At 31.3% G+C, this 23,412-nt stretch overlaps 1 protein-coding gene across 1 annotated transcript; it reads left to right on the top strand.

Moving 5' to 3' along the window:
* Positions 1-22,168, top strand: LOC110995483 (protein singed wings 2). The gene is made up of 9 exons (XM_022262660.2): positions 1-106; positions 2,013-2,208; positions 2,685-2,844; positions 4,970-5,132; positions 7,026-7,183; positions 15,617-15,790; positions 16,284-16,442; positions 17,268-17,468; positions 20,837-22,168. The coding sequence occupies exons 1-9, from the start codon at positions 94-96 to the stop codon at positions 21,023-21,025; spliced, it is 1,413 nt and encodes a 470-aa protein (XP_022118352.2). The 5' UTR covers positions 1-93; the 3' UTR covers positions 21,026-22,168.
* Positions 22,169-23,412: the final 1,244 nt, after the last annotated feature.

Genomic DNA, 23,412 nt, shown 5'->3' on the forward strand with positions numbered 1-23,412 from the left:
TCGATCGCGCGGGCGTTTTTCCGAAAACTAATTTTTCCACATCTTATTCCTTTCTCCTTACGCCTTTATGTAGTAATTATTTAAATTATAATAATGAGGTTTTTTGGTAAGTAATTTCTATTTAATTTATTAAAAGTATATAAATATATGTAACTATAGCACTACATATACAAACAAACGTTAAACGTAAAATGTGTCAATTTTTTTTTTAACAAAGAAAACTCATGAGACTTTGAAATGTTTGCGCGAGATTTCCAATTTAAAGTTAGATCTCATATTTCGTTTGTTGTTTTGCATTCTATGGTAAATGGAAAAACAATTTAAATCAGAATTTAAATTAATACCAAAACATATTTTTCTTCGTCTAGCTTAAAACAAATGTAAAATTAATGATGTCATGTTATATTAATTTCTTTACAGATTAAGAAAACAATCGATATCCCTTTTAAAAATTTCAGGGTAGACTACTTTATTTAGATGCTTAATTTCGCATTTTAAATTAAATCAAAATAATGATATGTGTGAATTAAAACATTCTATACTTAGTTTATTAAGTTTTACATAACACTATAAAACATAATATATTTATTTTGTTTAGACAATGGACCGACATTTCCAGTGTAATATTCAGACAAAGCGCTCAAAATTTTTCAGTAAAAGCACAAACCAACAATTGTGTGGGTTTCTTCATTTATTTAAAGTCTTCAAAAACACACAGCCTACTCATTAAAATATATGTATAACATTTTATTTCTTGTTCAAATTAAAAGCATACATACATATTACATTACGTATTATTCTTACTTACGATATACATTAGAAATTTTACTACACAGTTTATTAACTAAATAAACGTTTATTAACTAAAATAAAAATTCACAAAATGTTCTAATTCTAGAACATTTTTTTTATTTCGTCCTTAAACTCTGAGGTTTTATGAAGAGGAAGCTTGGAAAAAGTATTTATTAATACTTAGGTTTTTATTTCGGAAAAGCGAACTATTTATAGAATTTTCCAATGGGAGTGACTGCGTAAATTGTTTCATATGGTGGTATAGAGTTACTAAAAAGATAGGCTTAATATAAAAGACGTATCAGATAGAAACAACGTTCACGGGGTCAGCTAGTAAGAAATATGTTATAAATTTTACGTACAAAATCTACAGTCTCCTTTCCAAATTATGTCGAGATAAAGATTCTTATCAGCCACGTTTAAGTTTAATTTGATTTGTTAGAAAATGATTTTACTCCTGATTGACTGGCTCATTTCAAATGTCTGTAATTTCCTTACAATCAACTCTTACTGATGGTATGAGTCTAACGACAATCATTTGTATCAATGATTATCAATATTTTTTTTATTTTAATCTACGCATTTTAGATTTGAATATTTATAGAAACAACAAAAATATTCAAGAAAATTTTCGATTGTATTGGATTCCTAAAATAGATCTGTCAACAAGATAAAGTTAACATATCCGCGAAGGTCGGTATGATGATTCCAAACAAATTAGTTTGTCACGAGCGGTGATCGTCGACGAATCACTTCAATTAACGAGTTTCATGTGTATACATACAAACATACAAATATCGCATGTTCAGATCGTATTAAAATTGTATAACATTCACCATTTCTTTTCTAAGCAAATCAAGTTAAATCTAATATAGTTTTAATATATTATATTTAAGATTAATTAAGTAATATTTAATTTTAAATCGTTGCTTAGTAATTATTAATTAAATTGGAATGATGATACACGATAAAACAACCAATGTAGTAAAAAAAGAAGAAATTGTCCTAGAATGTTGCAATAAAACTAATTATCGATTAGATGTCACTTGGACAACGTTTTCTTCAAGCAATATTCAAATTATTTGATGATTTGGTTTTTTTTCAACATAAATACTGATTTACAATTACGTAAATAAAGTTCAAAACATCAACATGTTCTTACGCTCTCGTATTGTTGGTTAAATAAGGAATACATTTAATTAGATAAATTACACTTTCAGTTATAAACATTCTCTTCACAACATTAATGATTGGTATCGCTCGCGCTGCTTCAAATATACATTCAAAGCAAAACCACACAGTATCAGGCAACAGAGGTTGTACTCTGACAGGGACCAATAAAGCTCTGTGTTCTCAATCTGGTCACGAGTTGGTGTGCACTAGAGGGTTCACCAATGATTGGTTGACCGGAGTAAGGTATGTCAACAATAGTTATTCGAATCAAACGAAAGTAACTTCACATTTGACATTTTCATCTACTGTTTATAATGCATTTATTGATAAAAACTATAATTATATTACAGTTCTAAGTCGTACGATAAAGAGATATTGTATATAGCTCCTTTTAGCTGATGAAAAACTTTCTTTAGAGCCTTAATTTCCGCATTTACATAATGTCAAAATAAATATTGTCGAAAGCGAGTCGATAATAAATTAATTAAAATATAATAAATTGATATCCTGTTGGCAAACTACTAGCTACTTATACAAATAAAATATATACATTGTATGTGAAAACATTTATTTACTCACAAAAATACATTTAATAAACTCATAGTACTAAGCCAATACGATGTCGATACAAAAGATAAACAATATCGCTACTGTGGACTCTGCTAACATATTTATATAAATGTATATAAAATGTTTTATATATTATATTCTTCCTACAGGCACGAAATAAGAAGTTTAAAGGTTGTGGATTGGCCGGGTACTTGTTTTAACGTGAATCGCTTGGAGTATCATTACCCCAACTTAAGAGAATTAGGCTTTTTAAACTGCACGCTAATCACCAAACTTAAAGGTCGCTTCACCGCAGCAAGCAGAATTGAGGTAAGATAGTTTCCCGTAATTTTGTGATATTCGGGAGTCAGAAGGGGCTTTGAAATTTCAACAGCAAGTCGCTAAAACTAGTTCTTTATTAGTTTTATTTGCAAAGAATTATATGTACCAGCCCCACCTGGCATTACTGATACTCAAGAACACCTACTATCAAAAGGGATGGAGCAGATTTGTAGCAAAAACAAAAGGTAAACAATGTACACAATTAGACAAAAACGAAGTCGGTAGTAATCGACTCTTGTTTATCAATTTCCTACAGAAAATAGGAATATTACAATTTACGCCCGAATCCAATAATTAAACTACAATCTCAGATTGAAATCAGACCGTCATAGTCGATCGATCTTCTCCCTGCATCCCAATAACCAAACCCTACGAAGACAATCCAATTTTGGCGAGGGATAGAATGCAATATCTTCGCTCTTTACACGCATATTTAATTATCAATATAAACCAAATAAAAAGTTTAAAATATAATACATATCAAACAACTTTTTAATTATTTAAAAATGTGATGTAATTTAAAATCTTCAGATAGGATATTGACCTACCATGGATAGATTGTATCTACAGATGGCTATTACGGTTGATAGTTTATTGGCACATTTTTGTCAATATTTGGATTAAAGTGGCTATTTTAGATGGTCAAAGATGGATTTAAATAGGTTATTGGGTTTGGGCGTTCATGTAGAATCAATTAGCAGTTCCATGGTCGCTATTTTCTAAAGTTTTAAGATTTATGTTACACCGAACAACCACTAGTGTTAAAAAAATTCTGTCGTACATAACGTAAAAGCGAAAACAAGAGCTTACTTATATCTTCTCCCCTTGTGCGCTTTCTCCGAGCTAAAGGGAGGATCTTCGACTACTATTACCAGTGACTTGTTGGCCAGGATATAAATTATGTAAAGCTTTGGTATGGAGATAATGTCAATTCACATGACACGAGTTTAAGATTGCTTGTTTATTGTTTCAAAAACGGCTATTAATACCACTATCAAGAGATCACAAATTTGCTTTTAATTTAGATCTTAAGCTATATTACCATTGAGTTGATGAATATTAAACTTGTTGATAAACGTTAATGATGTTGTATCAGTTCTAATGGCTTATCTTTTGATAGTGTAGAATAGATTACAGTTATCATAAATACCAAAACAAACACTGAGTTCATTCATTAATTTAAAGATGGTAATTATGGTAAGAATCTTAAGTTTACATCATTTTAATAAACAGTAATTATACTTCACTTAAAAGTCTTTGAATACCATCCTACCATTGATGACTGTCGGCGTTTAAACGTCAGCCTTTGAACACAAGCCACTTGTCTGGAGAAAGACTATAGAGAAATAAATCTATGGTCGATGTTTCTCTTTGCGGTCGTATCAGATGTAAGATCCAAATACTATGACATAGCCCAGAGAGCTTATAAACTCAAATGGCAATAGTCTATACACTTGGCCCGAAGAACCGATGACCACTGTGGCTAATTATATTTTTCATCGTACCGAACTAGCACCTTATTAAGTTCTTCACCGATTTCTAGTATGAATAAATTTGCAAGGGTGTTTAATTTATTGACTCATTTTACATCTATTTGTTTGTTTGTGACAATAGATCTTAATTATTTATTTCCTTGTACTTTTACTATTACGCCAATATTATATTATTTACGTTATATTGGCACTGATTTACGTGATAAAATGAAGATTATTAATTTATACTTCTGCTGACATAATCGGTTGTTGTTCCAGCCAGATATTTTGTTTATACTGATCTGAATAACTGTTCAGAAATGTTTATAAGTCAATATTATATTATATCCTTTAGTTAGTAATAGTCCAACAGGACTCCGTAAAGATAGTACTTCAATATATTAGTCATGCATACATTGTAATAAAATATCATGGGGTATTTTCCCGTTTAATAATAATTTCTTGTTAACAACTTAAAATATAAATAGAATTTCTTGACTGTAAAATCATTAGTCTCGACACTGATAAAACATATATAATATGTACATTTAAGCCAATCTAAAATACATCTCGATACCCATACTCACTCTAGAAGCGTTTGCACGTACCAGAAGTTTTTCATGTAATATCTTCATTTGCAGAAGTTCTCAGTGCATGGTTTGACATCGTTATGGGAAGTTCCAGCAGAAATGGTTTCACAAATGTCACAACTCAAAATTATTGACCTCCGAGACAACGTGCTTAGACACTTAAAAGCACCCCTTTTAAAAGGGCCACGTAAATTAGAAAAGGTCTACCTGAGTGGTGCGTTACATGTCTACATTAATATAATTTATTTGATTTATTGTTTTACACTGTCATTAAGTATTCGTTTAAATATCACAATATTAAAACCTCTTTAGTTTCACACTAACTGTCTCAATGTTTGCCGTGCTTTGTAGTCTGCAGCTAACAATACATTTTAAAACAAATTCGACTATTACACTATTTACTGAGTAACATAGAATAAATAAAATTATCATTAAAAATAACATTAAGCTTTACACATACATCACAGCTCATACATTAATGTATTAATTATTATAAATTACAATATGCATTTTTGTTAATTACATGTAAAATTGTGAGGTGATTGCTTATTGTAGCCTGAAAGAAATTGTTGTTCTGTTTGTCAAAAGAAAAATAGAAATTTTATTATTATTCTTCTTTGGGTATTTGATGTGTATTTATTATTATATAGTTGCTTTTGAAGCATTGAATGACGATTGGGAGTCTTGCGCGGTTGATTCTGTATTTTCGATACGTTTATTAACTGCATTTCATTAAAATTGTATGCGACTACTGAATTCGTGTTAATCGATGATTTTAAAAGGTTATTTTGAAAACGAAATTCAACTTAGCTCAAATTGTTTTCGCAAATTATGTACATTTTTATTTTATTTTTAAGAAAGAAATTTACTAAAATATTAAATTAATATATAAAAATAATAATAATTATTAATTAATTAATTATTATTAATTATTTTTAATTTTAGTCCTTTACTTTATTTGTTGAGTAAAATAGAGTAAAGGACTCTTTCGCGACCCTCGGTATGTTAGTTTTCGTTGTATACGTGTACACGTTACCGCGAAAAATCAAATTTCCCTTATGACTCTTGGTACAAAAATAATTGGAACTACTACATACATTACTAATACTTTTATCGTGGACTATACCTGTCAAGTTTGTTGTCACCTATTTCACGATAAATTTGAGTAAATGCAATATTCCTAGCATTTTTAAATCTTAAAGTTTTTAGGCATCGTATTTGTAATTTATCACAGGAATAGTTAAATCGTTTATATATATAACAGAACAAACGCGATGTTTGTGTGTATATTATATTGAGTAGTGCCTTCTTTGGGATCGAATAATATACGTATCCATGTACAAATATCATATTATATTGGGTCAATAGTACACGTATGTCATCTTCAGTTAATGTTCCCAGTAATGTATTTTTCCCAATAGAATTTTCATAATATTTTTTCCTTAACCAAAAATATAGAGGCCTTATGAGACTTAGAGGCGTGTAGCAATTAATTATTCTAACAGTTTATTAACCTAATTATCGTTCTTGTATAATCAGTGTACATTACTCTGTAGGTGGGTATTATTTAATATTCTTTACTTATTACTATATTTGTGAAATTTCTTCATTAAATATCTGAAGACTTTGTTTTGAAAAACTTAGTTTTAATTTATTAGACAGTGTTATAGTTATTTATTATTCTCAAAAAAATTTTCATTGTGCACTTATGTATGGCCTTTCTAAGGAATTTCGCTGTGTGTAAACTTTAAAATACATCCTTAGTATCTGATGAGAGAAAGAGAAAACTTTATTTTATTGTGTAAAATTAAGTTTCCATGCATTGTGGGCAGCTAGTCTTTTCCTTTTGACAAGTAAACAGTATTTTACTTTTAGTCCACTGAAATGTTACATTTGCTTAACATTTGTTAGAGGACGCAATTTTATTTATGGGACAAGTAGGGGGGGGGGGTCAGTACGGCCGCCATGTTGGAAAAAGGGGTAAAATACGTTTTTTGCTATATCTTCTTTCAAATTTCGTTCTTATTTATAACATTTCAATGGACTAGGTAAAACTCGGTTCTATATATATAATGGTTTAAGAAAAATAAAAAGTTTTATATTCTAGATAACAAGTGGGATTGCAGTGATGGTGGTCTCGATTGGCTTGCGATGGAACACGAAAATGGTACCATAAAACGAATGATTGTTGATTATTATCTACTGGTCTGCCATCAACAGCTTTACAGAGGAAAACCTTTACACAAAGTCATGGACATCATAAAAGTAAGATCTTTTAAAAGTTTATATACAACTAATTTTGTACGACAACTGACTTGTTTTGTCAACCTTGTTTCATTTATCAGATTTGAGATTGAGTCGGGGTTTTAGCCTACGGTCTTAATTATACAAATTAATGTTTTCAACACACACTACTTAAGAAATGTATTATACAAGATACAACCGACAGCCAGACAGGCAGGGCTGCGCCGCCCATGTGCGCGAAGTGTTAGCGTAAGTGTTGCTTAGCGCACATGCGCTGAGCCGAGGCCGCTGCCACCGAAATTATTTATGTAACACTTACACGACAACATATTCTTTGTTGTAGAGTATCGATAAGTAAGTAGGTACAATAGGCGCAACATATGCCATGTAAATAACAAAATAGATAATGCATTTTTTGTACGAGTCAAATAATAATATTTGCGTTTGAAGTTTTATTTTACGCTTTCGGCTTTCGTTTACATTAATTACTCAGAAGCAAATCAAAAGAACGGTCACTGCGACTTAAGTTTTTTTGAGTGTGTTTTTGTCTTATGACGCAAACGCGCTGTAGTTTGTGGATGAACTATGAAAGTTACCGTAGCAAGTGCGGTTGCTTATAAAAGTTATCTACGCTCTACAATGGGCCCGGAAAGAATAACACATCAACATTATCTATACAGGAGGCAATCTCAGACCATAATATAGACATACATTCATGACTGTATGAAGGATTTCGTTATAACAAAATGTCAAAGATTGGAAATAATTTAAATTAAGTATCTTTTTATTCTGACACATTTTAGACACGTACATTACATAAGGCTTTTTAGGGAATTATCAAAAAGGTTAGTCGACATCACAGGAGAACGAAGAGCTGGCAGCTACTTCGCACAAGGAATTAGTCTAGCTATTCAAAGGGGGAACGCTGTCGATATCTTCGAAACCTTGCCTAAAGGGACTCCTTTTAATAATATTTTTAATAATTAAATTTTGTAGGCTGGTTATAAGGTATATTTTTATGTATTATAATCAAAACATTACATTTTGTACTTACATTCTATATATTGAAAACACAATCTCAACGATTCGTTACATTCTTAAACGAATCGATGAGATACAATATTCATTTAGGTTAACCAATAAAAAATGTTATTTAAGCAAGTATATGTGGTAGTTCATCATTGATATATATATTTATAGCCTATATTAATCAGTGGTAATCAAGCATTCAAATTTTTGGGGCATTTCGTTACAAACCGTTAAAATATCCGTTCTAACCGAATTTGTATGATAATTTGTTTTGGAATTTATTAACGAGAATAGATAACGTAACCATACCTATAGGTAATAAAACACTTGTAAACCTATGCAAAAAATATTAAATATAACTTCAACAGGATGGAGGCGTTGAGTTTTTTCCATGAAAATTTTTTCAGTGAAACATGTAAATCATAAGGGATGGGGTAAAAGGGGTTTATTTAAACTTTTTTCTACCGAAACATTTGCTGTAGAGTGTCTTTTGAATGAATAAAGTCCTTAGTACGTTAATAAAATCCTTAGTTTCCGTTACTGTATTTTTTGAACTTCCATTTTCTAAATCATTCTATTTTTAAGTTTATTGACGTCTATCGCGAATGCCATGCCAACAGATAATATTCTTCTGTTTACTCATGCATATAAAACAATTGAATAAAACGATTAACATTAGCAAAAAAAACATTTTACGTGATCGACAATTTCTTCTTTGTTCTGGCCATCTTTGCAAGAAATGGAGGTGCTAAACATGGTTGCCAGATGTTACAACGAATTATAGTTAAGCAATAAATGTTTTTAGAAATTGTATTGTAAAGGTTAAAAAAAAACAAAGAGTTTGAAAATCTGTTGACATTTGGTCAACATATTATGGGATCGCGAACATTCTTTATGATATTTTTTTTATAAATAGAATAACTATTTTTATTGATTTATCAAGTAGTATTTATTTGATATTTATAATACATACATGACAATTGACTTTCATTGGATCCGAGGAATGTATTAGCATATTGTGCGATGAGCACAATTTGTAATAGAACCCGACAGACGTCGAATATATATACTTTGCATCTACAATTCTTCATAAACATTCTGTTTACATTGCAGTCCTCGTATTTCGATACCATAAACAAACCGACCGCGATTACTTAGTATTGTGTTGTCTACGACACCTGATAAGATGTCATATGACACGTATTAAAACTACCTACGTTTGAAGAATGAAAAAACGAAATAAAACGGCGGTTTTCATGTGGTATTTATGGTATAAGCAGGTTACACGTAGTATCTTACTTATCTAGTGATAATTGAGCCTTATTAGATTCTCAACTCGGAAAAAAAATTGGAAGCCTGTATGGCAAGTTACGCTTTAAGGTGCAGAAGCAAGAAGCAAGCTAGAGCAAGAAGATGAGTAACATTTTTTTATTTATACGATGTATATCGTATAATTACAGTTCCGCTTACATTTTCAGTCTGTGAATAGTATGTATAATTAGAATACATTGGCACCATTGTTTTCACACTTCTTCTTCTATGTTATTACCATTTCAAAAAGTATGGCCGGACATGCGACCGGGATGCAGGATGCAGATGATCTTATGTTATCTGGTCTCAGAATTTTTCCTGACTTTAGAGTTTTAAGCTATTGCATAGATTTTATAGTGGGCTTTGAGCGCGGCGACCGAATCAAGAAATTTCGTAACGAAAAAGAAACCTAACACGATGACGTAATATAGGTGCGGCCAATACGTGTGAGAGCGGAACAGAACGCATATTGCGTCTCACATCGGCGTGATCGGTGAGTGGTGCCGTAGCGCAGGTGCGTTAGAGTTGGATAGAACTCATACTGCGTATTCACATCTCTCTGACGAGATCTGTGACGTAGCGTAAGCGCGGCCGGTGCAGTCGGTAGGTACGCGTAAGAGTGAAACATACTGTATAGGCGCGTTAGTCTGGTAGTTGTAGGATATCACAGAAAATAAATTACCGCAATAGCTTTACCGCATCATTCCCCGAGTGCCACATGTTTTTTATGTGATGAAATATTTTTTATGAAAGTATTACTATTATGATTGTAACTGAATACATATTTCGATGGGTTGTTCTTCAACATGTTTTGTGTTCATTGGTTGTTTATTATAAAGTTCTTGATAAAAGTTGGTTTCAAGTTAAAGGATGTCTTCCTTATTTATAGCTTTCTTCTTCTTTCCTAGGCTCCATCCATTTCTTGTGTGTATTTAGTTGCTTATATTATGATGCAATTCTGGAAGTTACCAGATTTTCCTCGACGAATTTCTGTTTGTACGTGGCGTAGTCGTATATAATTGCTTAATAGGTTTGTTTATAGGTTTGTTTTTGAAGTTATACTTCTTTAGGCGCGTTATGAAAAATTGATGAGAGTGAAAGTTTACGTTGCGCGCGCACCGTTACACAAAATTAACAGAATGAAGTTAGTGACGCATGTTGGCACGCACGCCGCCTCTGTTCACTGTGTATTTATATTAGGTCCTTACATATGAAATTGGCGTTTTGTATGGGAGGAACAAAAAGTCGAATATTTTTAAATATAATATATTTAATTAATCAAAATATGAACCATTGTTTTCTATGCACTTTTGCCATCTTATAGGTAGTTCATTGATCCCTTTACTAAAAAAACCAGTTGGACGGGAATCAATCAAATCTGTGAAGGCGATTTGGACTGCCCCATCAGAGTTAAATTTTTGCCCTTGCAAGAAGTTGTCCAAATTTCTAAAAAAATGGTAATCTGTTGGAGCAAGGTCCGGGGAGTACGGAGGATGTCTCCTTTCTGACATTCCAATTGAAGTTCTTCTTATTTGGTAGCCGTCTGTTGTGCAGTGTGTGTGTCTAGCGTTGTCAAGAAGTAGCAGTGGCGTGGAGCGATTGAACAGCCTAGGCTGTTTAGACGCTAGCTTTCCCATCATGGTTTGCAATTGCTGACAATAGAGATCAGCCGTAATAGTCTGGCCAGATTTGAGAAAACTGCAATGAAAAATACCGGCACTAGTCCACCAAACGCTTACAACTTAACTTTTTTGGGGTTAAGGGGGCAGGATTTGGCTGGCTGGCCAGGATCCAACCATTGTGCTGAGCGCTTCCGATTATCGTAAAGAATCCATTTTTCATCACAGGTAATGATTCGGTTTAAAATACCTACATTATTGTGCCGGTTCAGTAATGTAACGCAGCAGTGGACTCGCGTTTGCCGGTTTGCTTCAGTCAATTCGTAAGGTATCCTAAGGTATCTTTCAAGTTTTAATCTTCCCAATTTGCTTCAAGTGAATTAAAACAGTTTTATCACTAACACCGCAGCCTGCAGCTAACTCGGACGTAGTTTGCGATGGATCCGCTTCCACAATAGCCTTCAATACTTCATTATCAACTTGGGTCTCAGGCCGTCCACGGGGCTTGTTCTGCAGGTCGAAATTTCCAGAACGAAAACGTTGGAACCAAAAACGAACTGTGTTTTCTTTTGCAACATGACCGCCATACACATCATTCACCCTTCGAGTCGTTTCCGCAGCACTAGTGCCACGGCGGAACTCGTACTCGTAAATAATGCCATTCTTTAAGTTTTCCATTTTGTAAAATGAGTGACGCAAACAGAAAAAAACAAATGAATGACGGTCATCGTAGCACAAATACATGAGTAAATAGCTGTATAAATTTGAATTTGGAATTCCTTACCAAAGAGGAGAACATCGTGATAAAAGTGGCCAGTACGAAATACGCCAATTTCATATGTGTAAGGACCTAATATTTATCCACATTCTTTGAGTTTCTATATGTAAAACACGTGTTTTCATTTTGTTTTCAATATACAAGTGCGAATTGCATATGTACGTCTGAATTATAATCAGAAGTGATTTAAATTGAATATTTAAATCATTACTAATTAATTATGAAAAAACTGTGCTCATCAACCTTCCTAAGTGCTTCAATACAATTGAGGTTATCTATCCGTATATATTTAGTAATATAAATTTCAAACTTATTATTTAATATAAATCATACTAAATATTATTAAATGATTAACGTTAAATATTTATTATGAAATTGAATGAATAATATAATGTAATAATTATTATTTTTCATACGCATCGTTCCTTAAGTTCATGTAAATAATCACAGGTTGTATATTCGTTCAATTCTTTTAGATAGTAAAGTGATCGAGGTTTATACCCAAAAAGTAATTCATGAGGCGTGAAACCCAATGATTGATTGACTGCTGTGTTTTGAAATATAACTGCGAAAGGAATTATTTGATCTCACTTGCAATTATTTATCTTATGATACAATCGTATATGATCTCTAAGAGTAGCATGGAAACGTTCTATAGAACCATTACTTTGAGACTGATAAGCTGTGCTTAGTTTTATGATGCTATTTACAAATTATGTTCCTTCATCTGAGTGGAATCGTTTGGGAACACCATAATGTTGACAGAAAATTAAAAGAGTCTTTGCTACGGTAATTGCTTGTTTATATACAATAGGATAAGCTTGTACAAACCTTGTCAATATGTCTTGTAAATTTAAAATGTACTTGTTAGAATCATGAGAAACTTCTGAATAAGAAACTAGGGCAATAGAGACACGTTCAAAAGGTTCTGTGGACGATGAAGTTATTATCATTGGAGCTTTAAAATTTTTTCTTCGTATCTTACTCCGTTGGCATATTTGACATTTGTCTATATAATTTTTAATAGGGTCGGTCATACCTTTTCAAAACATACTCTGATCTTATTTTTCGTGTGGTTTCAACTATACCACGGTGACGAGATAAAGGGTCATTATGAAAAGATTTTAAAATAGAAGGAATATCTCAGGATTAGGCTAAATAAGATGTAATATGTAGTTGTTCATTGCCTTTTAATTTACAAGTTGCGTCATCTTTTAAGTCGTTATTTTGTCGTTTATTTCAAATCGTTATTCTGTAAATCTTGAATTGGATTATCATGATTCATGTGCACTTTTTACTTTTTGTTTTTGTTTTTTTTTTCTCTAGATTAAGGTTCTATAGATTAATATAAATATATTTTGTTTTTTATATAATTTATAATTTTTTAAATAATTCTGGTTATGCTCTTCTTGCACTCATCATTTTTTTATTTTTTATTTATTGTTTTCTTTTCTTACTAGGGTTGCCTGGAAGAGATCGCTTGTTAGCGATAAGGCCGCCCGTTGCATCCCTTGTAATTTATATATATTGTGTTATTTATGTTTCTTTCTAGCAACAAAGTGTAAATAAATAAATTAAAATAAACAGCTAAGAAGGGACTTAAAATACCAAAAAAAAAAAAAACTTTCAGAATCCCAAGAATCTAAATATAAGGGTCGAGAATAATTAAAGTAAACGCTTTGTTTTTTTGTTGAAATCAATAAGTCACTTTCGTAGAGTGATTTAGACCTTTTTAAAAGTGGTTCCACTTGAAAATACATTGAAATAGCTTCGTTGTAAAGATTGTTATTATCCGAAATGTCACAAGAAATATGAATAAATATGTCTTTTTGTCGTTTGTCTAACAGCTTATCTGGTGAAATATGTAGATTTTGAGTGTCGAAACTATAATCTGAAGTTTCTGTAAAGTGTTGATAGGTAAATTGTAAATAGTCGTTGTAAGAATCGATTTCGTTCTTACCAGTACTTTTGTCATAAGTTAAGAATTGGGGGCCTAGAGAGTGCGTCGGCATTGGTATTATTTTACCAGCTTTATAAATAACTTCGTATTCGTATTCTTCGAGTTTGAGACGCCTGCGAACGAGACGACTACCTGGGTCTGGGTTTATCGAGAAAAGCCGTGTTAATGGTTTATGATCGGTAACAATCTTGAACTTTCTACCAAAGTAATAGGGTCGAAAATGCTTAACAGCCCAAACTATGGCTAATAATTCCCGTTCAATTGTGGAATAATTTGATTCTGCATACATTTTTCATATAAATAAAATAAGTCATATTCTGACACCAATTTTTAAGATTTTCGATTGTACTTGAATTTTTATATTCAGTGATGAAGTCGTTACCTAAAATACCGTCAGCTTTAATGTTAAAGTTTGCGACCTAGGATGAAATTTATGTCTAGGACTTAAGGGATTTCCTTATATGGGGGATGGACACTGCCGGGCTTACTTTGTAGTAACGGACGGCGGGTTACTACAAGAATATTCCTATAGATTTTAATTTGACAGATTAAAATGAAATGTATGCCTCCATTTAAAGTTTTATTTTAATACAATTACATTAATAATAATATAATTAGGCCAAAGTTTATTTGGTTGAACGCCATCTCAGGAGCCACTATTATCCATATTATTTCTTGATATGAACTTCTTAATTTTTTTTAGGTTTTCTGTTACTATAAGATTATATATTTAAGGAAAATTAAGTAATTATCTTGGATAATATATACTTCATATTTCTCCAAACAGTACACCTTACAAAAAAAGCTTTAGATTAAGTTTGTGTATTTCGGCAAAATTTTGAACGTATTTACGATAGCAAATACGGGTGAAATTAAAAGAAATACAGCAGTGTACACTAAACCGATTATCGGAAAAATGTAACATTCATTTTCTAATTCTTAAACATCTTAGGAAATTTTATGATGAAACTTATGATACTGCAAATAGTATATTTCATTATTAATCAACTTATTATGCTTAATAACTCAGTCATTAATTTTTTTATATTTTATAAATAAAATAATAATAATCTAGAATTGTTTGTTTTATAAACTTGTATTACAGTTATAAAATAAATTCGTTTCGAGTAATAGAATGAGTGAATTAATTAATAGTTATTTTTCAAAATTGCATAAAGAGTAAAAATAAATTAAATTTCAGAACATATAATTGCGCGCCAACAAAAAAAAAACACTTGATGTTCTTCAATCTTTTCACTTCTCTTCTATCTCCGAATTTGACATAAATCTTGGACGTAAGTTCAAAGACATTTCGTTTTTACATTTGTTACTGACTTTGAGCGGTAAGTAATGTACCCCGGGTTTAGCTATTTATTATCTTTCAAACATAAAATTGTTTACTGTTCATAAATACGAGTAATATGCAGGTTTTTACTTGGATTTCTTCTCAAAACTATCTTATACCTATATTAGTTATTTAATAATTACATATGTTATAGATCTATCATTTTATAGAGTTACATTGTCTCCACATTTAAATAAAGTTCATTGGGCTTTCGCGTAAATTCGGAACCTGTTCTTTCTGAAGAAAGATTTAGTGTAGGTATTCGTAAATCGGTTTACCAAAAAAAAAACTTAATTTTTATAATATACATAATTTATTTAATATTAATTATTACAATCGTCGACTGATATTTTTATGGAATCAACATGTGTAACGATTTTTTTATATAATAATGAAAAAAATCCCTTTTCAGATGGTTCGCGAAACTTGTCCACAGCCTTGCTTATGCGCAATGACTCATGTAGTGACCGATCGAGTTGGTGGTATCATTCCGTTAATCACAGTGGGCTGTGCGAATAAGAAATTAAAAGTCCCACCTACCACTTTACCACCCAGTGCAACAACTTTAAGATTGGAGGGAAATAAGGTAATCAATGCTTTGCAGTTATGTACCAAGTATGCCGTCATCAGTCTAATATAACTAGCTTTATATAGTAATAGTCTTCATTATAAATAAATAGATTATACACGTAGCGAAAAAAAACAAACACGTGCAATATTATTGTTTTCAGCATAAAAGCAATTACGAAATTCAACCAACAATATCGCGTATATTAGCGTATATCAGTGATAATAATGCACATGAATATTCTCATTGTATATTTGATCGTGTTGATTTGTAAGCAATTTCATTAAAGTATACTGTTACGTACTGAGAACTACTTAATTTGCCTCGTAAGCAAGCAGTTTCATCATAATATAAATTGAAACTCAAGTCAAGCAATTGTTGCGAAATAGGAATTTGAAATAAAACTGATTCTTTCATTTTTTTTTTTCATTTTTTTTTGTACCCGCCCCGTAGTAATTTCTAGGTTCGATACACGAAAATAATTAAATATTATCATATCTCATATTTTCAGCTAAATACAATTAGACCATTGGTTCAGGAGCCTCAATATAGAAAACTTATGGATTTATATTTGGACAATAATAGTATTCCTGCTGTTAAAGAATTGGAAGGTTCTGAATGGTTCACCACATTCAGGGTACTGAGTCTACGAGGAAACTTTTTGAAACAGGTTAACTATTGCTGTGTTATATTATGAGGAAAAATTATGCGGGTAATATATTATGTAAAAAAAAATGGCTTTGCTTTTGACGTGACAACGTCTTATATGTAATTCGATGGAGCCGGCACGCACGAAAAAAATGACGCATGCGGCGTTACCTCGCTCTGAGGCGTTCGTAAGCGAGCGACAAATAGGCACAATCGGCCTCCGCGTTCGGCAGCGTTCGTTAGTTAAAAAATTAACATAATTGTATTTATGCGTACAAATAAATGTAACTTAATCAATTCAATTGTGATTTCCATTTACCTCCTTCTCTATATCTTTAAAAAATCTATCAAACAAAATGCAACCATTCCACCAGTATTTTCTTATGACGTTCTTCAACTATCGTCAGTAAGCCGACTTTACAGACAACCGATTTTTTTCAATAATACATCATTACTGCAGGCTTAATTTTTAACCGTTACATCAATGTCGACCTTGACCCACATGTAAAAGTTGAATAAGCATACCTTCAAGTTGCTGACATTTACGAATATTAGAAATACATCAACATTGTGTTGCAATTATTGGAATCGGAATTAATTCGAGTCTTTTATTGAAAATCGATATTGCATGAGTATCCCTGCCAAACAGGCTTTGGCTGTTATCCTATTTTACGTCAAACTGTATTATCTACTTAAGCGTAGTTAGTAGTTTATTGTTTTCTATATTATTTACAACATCAAAGCAATGAAATAAATCAATCGGTTATACGTACTTTTGTATGAATCTAAAAATAAATTAGGGTTAATAAAGTTTTCAAATATGATAATATTATAATTTCCATTTCAGATACCAGTTTATGCCTTTGACAAAGCATTTCAAGCGAATAATAATATAATGGGCGTATTTCTTGGACAGAATCCGTGGCGATGCGATTGTCACTTTATACCCCGTTTTCAAGCTTTGCTACTCAAATATAAAAGGATTATACGAGATTTATCTGATATAAGGTGCTCGAAATCTGAAGATAAGACTATTTCGCAAGTACAAGTAAGTTACTGCTTAGGCTTGGTATTTAAATAGTGGCTATATTTTAGTAAGTTTATATTTCATGGAACCTTTAGGTAAACGTTTTTGGGTGCTTGAATGGATATAGTTTAACTAGAAGAGATATAATAGTACACAAGTGTGTGCATATCCTAATAAACCTGTGTATAGTTCTTACTACTCTCCTTGAAATTAATTTTAGTAAAGTCGCAGTATGACGTAGTTTTATTTTTTGGCCGGCATTAAAACCCAAGACGTCTTTATTTTGATCTCAAAAAGTTAATACAAATGCAACAATACGATTTCAGAACTATATGGTAACATAAATAGCTTGTAAGAAAACTAAGTTTGGCTCAACAAAATAATCAATAGGTACTCTAAAACGTTTATAGATGTATTTTAATACTACTGTTATATTAATCAATAGCTTACTAATCAGGCATTACTTCCTAGCAAACCTGGATTATCCTATTTTGAACTAAATTATCTACACTTAAAGATAAGTTAATAGTTTACTCTGAGTACAGCTTTTTGAGTTTGAGATATGTCGTGAAATCAACTTCTATATAATTGAATAGGTATTTAGGATATTAGTTATAACATTATAAATAAAAAAAAAAAAAAAATAGCCTTTATTACTGATTAACCTGATACAAATATACATTAGATTTATTTCAATTTTCGGTATCAGTTTGCCTTTTGGCATAGGCCTCCCCTAGGCTTTCCCATCCTTGAAGAATTTAGGTTTATTTGACAATATGAAATCAATCTCATTTTTCACGTTCCCGTCTGGAGAAATCCAGGTCCATTTTTTATTTTGTTTTTCTTATATAAACTATTTAATATCCTAAGGTTATGTGCCTGTGCCAGGTGTATTAGTCTTTGTCTTTGTCCGTTATCATTTCTTTTTCCTGTGCTGAATTGGCCTAGTATGTTATTTTCGTTTGTTAATCTTTTACCAATCTGGCCATTGAAATCTCCCATCAGTATGATTGCCTTGTGTGCATCTGCCAGAGTCCTGTCCAGGTCTTCGTAGAAATTATCCTTTATGTCTTTTGGTGTCAGCTCTGTCGGTGCATATACTTGAATTATTGACACAGTTGCATACCCAGGCAAGTTGATATTTAGTTGTGCAAATCGTTCTGATATTCCAATGAAGGACTGTATGTATTGACTGTAGCATTTTTTAATAAGGAAACCGACACCGTGTAGGCCTGGTGTGGTTCCTATATGGTATAATATGTAGTTTTCATGTTGTTCAATCTTTTCTCCCATTCTCCTCACTTCGCTTAGGCCAATAATGTCCCACTTTATAAAACCTAAGGCATATTCCAGTTCTTGTAAAGATTCGTCTGTTCTTAGAGTCCTGGTGTTAAGCGTTGCTATGTAAATACTATTTCTCTTATATTTTTTTGACATTTATTTCTTTTCCGTTGTTTTCGTGTGTATTGTCTTGTTTCTGTATGTTGTGTTTTTTGTATGTTGTGTTTTTTTGGGAGGGGGCAATCCTAGGGGGTATTGGTCTCTTGCCCCACGGTGACCAGCCGGGTTGGGGCGATTTTCCTTTTCCAAATGTTCTGTGCTTGTAATTGTTGTTTTTGTCCGGTTACCGATGTCTCGAGATTGCTATGCTTTTGGTTTTGTTGTTTCAGTCAAAGAATGTGATCTAGACCTCATGCATGCGAATGGGTCAGTTCTTTGCAGTTTTGCAGGGGCTACTATATTTTTGTTGTTATCTCCTGACACTTGTTGATGTTGTTGTGTGGGTGATAGTCTTGCCCTCATACATACTCAAATGCGTTCGTTTTGTGCAGTTTAGGAGGAGCAATGATCTTTTTCGAGCCACCGAAGTGTATGTTGTCAGGTGACGTCGAGTTTTCTCTCTTTCTTTTTTCTGTATCTGAAGTTTCTCTTATTACAATTTTGTTGTTTCGAATGAATGCGTCTTTTCCATTTTGTTTTTCTTGTTTTAATTTTTCTTGTAGGTTTTTACGCAATTCCATCGTTTCCTTCGAAAAATCTTCAGTTATATAAGTATGTTTAGACATTTTCATTTTATTTTTCAATATTGTTATCTTTTTTTGGAATGACGTAAAAGTTATAAGTATTGGTCTTACTTTTTTCTCGTCTTGTTTCCTTCCCAGTCTATAGTAGTTATTTATTTCGTAGTTATCGATGTTAATATCTAGATTTTTCAAGGTTTCTTTTATTGTGTTAAGTAATTCTTGGTGATTTTTTTCTGTTTCTTTAATACCGTGTAAGATCAAATTATTTTTCTTATTTTTATCTTCTAAATGTCTAACCTTTTCGTTTAATTTTTGTATCTCAGTTTTTAGGCATTTGTTTTCTTCTAAAATTGGTTGTAATTTTTCATCTATGGTGCGCATGATACCTTCAGTTACGTTCTTGGTAATAGTTGCGGTTTGTTCATGGAGTTCTAGTTTCATCATTTCAAATAACCTCACCATATCTTCTTGCATTCCTGTAGTATTCATGTTGCAACAAAACGTTTTACTTTGCGTATATCTATCCTTCTATCGTCTATTGGAACGTTATTCAACCGTTGGCTAGTGCGCAAAATCACGCAAGTTATAACATTAAATTATACATATATTCGACAACGTAAATACTTGTCCTTATTTAATAAGCGACTGCTTTTGCAGAAGTCTTTAGATATCAGATACCCAGAAAATAGGTCAGGTGTTTAATAGGTATTTCGCTTGTTTTTCCTTAACCGATTTAATAGAAAATTTCACTTGATGAAAATGAAGTATTGAATTTAATTTTGCGCTTTAACAAAATAAATAGTGTTGTATATTAAAAGAAAACTTTAAAGGAATGTTTTAAATAAAAAAATATATACACATAATATATAGAATTTAAAAAAAAATGATATGAGTTGTGATGTATGAATGATTTTGCAAAAATATTTTTCAAATGCAGACATTTGTGTAAATTGCTTGTGCTTGTGATTAATAAGAAAAGTTTTGTTTACGAATGTAAGGTATTTAAAACCTTATTACCTTATATTCTTCTCTTTCCAGTGTGTTTGTTGATACAAATTCTATAATTTTAAATTTTAAAAGCATTAAGTTTTATTTAAAAAAGCAATAAACTCATCACCAAGAATTCGAATAATTTGGTAAATGTTGAGTTGCTTAAACAAATTCTTATTGGTTTTATTGGTATGAGTGATGAGAATGATTGCTGAAAACTGTCCGTACTATTTATTTCAACGCCTACCTTAGCATAAGGTTTAGTTAAATAGATATATTTATAACGAAAAACCACTCAAAAAGACAATTGTAATGTCATTCTATATTTAGTCCTTCAGAGGCAAAAAGAATATATTTTATATTATTATTTTTTAGATAAGCACAATGCCATTGGGAAACGTTTGCGGACGAACCGAGACGAAGTCAATACCAATAAGCTCGATTAACATTGTGAATTTAGTACTTAGCTTTCTCATATTAATTATTATCGCGAGATTTCTATACGACTGGCATCATTTTAGAACCACAGGGAAGTTACCATGGCTATCGTCAATACTTCCGTGAAATATGTATAATTACATAAAATTTGGATGATACCATATTATTATATACCATTAGCTCAAGTACAATTGTAAAGATAATTTGACCCCGCCTAATATTTTTACGTAGCATTGATGAAAATAATTTATGTTATGGCAAAGTCGTAATAATATGCTATCAAGCATTCATATCAAGCATAATATCAAGCATGTAGAAAGTATGATAGATTACTAGTAATATATTAAGTATTTAATGTTAAAATAATACTACTTAGTTGTATATTTACATTAAGATATTGCTGTAAATCTGGATTGAGTGGGATCCCTCAGTCATATTGCTTTGTATATATTTTTGGTCACAGAAGTAATTTTATTTATTTCTATTAACGCTGAAGCTTAAATTTAAACTATTATAGATAAAGTAGATAACTAAGTTATCCTAACCTAGTCTTGCCATAAATACTTTGTGTAATGCAATCACAGCTCCATACCTACTTTGTGTAATGCAATCACAGCGATTTAGTTCTCTTCATCACTCCACTGCATTTTAATATCGCAAAATATTATGCAAGGTATTTGCGCCAAAACTAATAGTCCTCTGGAAAAAAGGCAAATTGCAAAGTTGTAGGTGATAAAAAGATCTATAACTTTTGTATTTACCCTTTATACATAAGCTCAAAAATTATTTATATTATTATTTGCATTTTCTGAAAAGATTTACTATAGTAATATATTATTTCCATCGAAAAGTAGAGATTTCAACAAACAGAAGGCAAGCAGCAGAATTTTCCATTAAAAATTAGGGTGAAAGAAGTGTAAATTCAAAAGTTTTAGATCATTTTATCATCTAAAACTTTGCCATTTGACGCTTTTCCATAAGACTCTCGATTTTCGGAATAGTTTTTCCGAAAATCGATCGAAATAAGCCGTTTCAAACTTAAAAACTCACACCTTCCTCTTCCCGACCTCAAATCGCTCGTAAATTATTTTTTCTTTCATTTTTATAATATTGTCCTTCTTTTCCAATGGTTTTCATCTAAAATTACTCTACTCTCTAAAATTACTTTTTTTGGATTTAAAAATTATCGATCCTGGTCTAATAATAGTATACATATAAGTACTGATTGTCGTTTATTATTTTACCTTCAAGAATAGAAGGTATTTTTAGTGGAATTTACAAATTAAATTCATATTATAATGAAATTATATAATTATATTTACACCTAAGTAAATTATAGGAATAAATAAATAAATATAGCCTTTATTAATAAGTTACATTTAATTTTTTTTTTCTACTTTATATACTACTTATACTTATTAACGAAATTTAATTAAGGTAAATGTAAATATTATCATATTATTTCCTATAGACACCGGTTTCTTAATTTCTTGGTGTCTAAAAGTCAATTAAAGTACCTTAATTTAAATAACTGTGTACAGTGAAAGCGCCACCTATTGGATACGCTTTGTACTATAGTAATTGTAAGGTTTGCGTGACTGCATTTTCATGTGGACAATTCGTCTAAGAATTAATGTTTACCTAATGCGTGTAGATGGCGCTTTTTTCCACTGACAGCTACACAATATATTATATGCTTAATTTAAATTAACTTACGGCATACGCAAGATATTATTTATATCATGTTGAAATCAATAGGTATAGTACTATATATTTAACACAGCGATAACACAATTTGCCTGGAAGAGATGAATGAGCTTAAATAAGTTGAAATACAACTGCAGTTTTCATAATAGGCAAGACATTAGCTTGTTGAAAACAATTGTCTTGTTGCTCCTATTTACAATAATTTGCCTAGCTAATATATAAGTATACTACCATATCTGTACATAAACTGTAGATTAAGAAAAGAGTAGCATTACGAATTACCAAAAACAAACAAGTTACGACATTGAAGAATAAATTTGACAAAAAAGTACAACACATTTTATTTTTATTTAAAAATGTATTGGTTTAGCTGTTCGAATTGATGGCGTATCAATAAATCTTAGACGAATGTAAGCAGATGCCAGCAAATCTATCCTCCCAGAGTGCTGACTCAGCGAAATCATGAATTGTATGTTAATATTAGCCGACGTAGCTTTGAGGTAATGTGATTAATTGTAATTGTCTGGATATTGTGCGTTTATTGGATAGTATGTATGAAATTATATAGAAATTATTGTTAATAAAAAGGTTTTTACTTCAACAACTTTACAGCAGCAAATACAATAATTGTATAGGTAGTATATAATATAATGCAACCAGCTTAGTAACAATAATAACGTCAAAGTCAAACTTAGAACCATTAATTAATACATACGTATACTTTATTCGATTTACAAAAAATAATACAATTTAGTAGGATTTTTTAATGTCGGAGCATTGGCTTTTCAGCTTCCATTGTCAATATG

The sequence above is a fragment of the Pieris rapae genome, chromosome 4 (genome assembly GCF_905147795.1).
Source record: "Pieris rapae chromosome 4, ilPieRapa1.1, whole genome shotgun sequence".
Classification (NCBI taxonomy): Eukaryota; Metazoa; Arthropoda; class Insecta; order Lepidoptera; family Pieridae; genus Pieris; species Pieris rapae.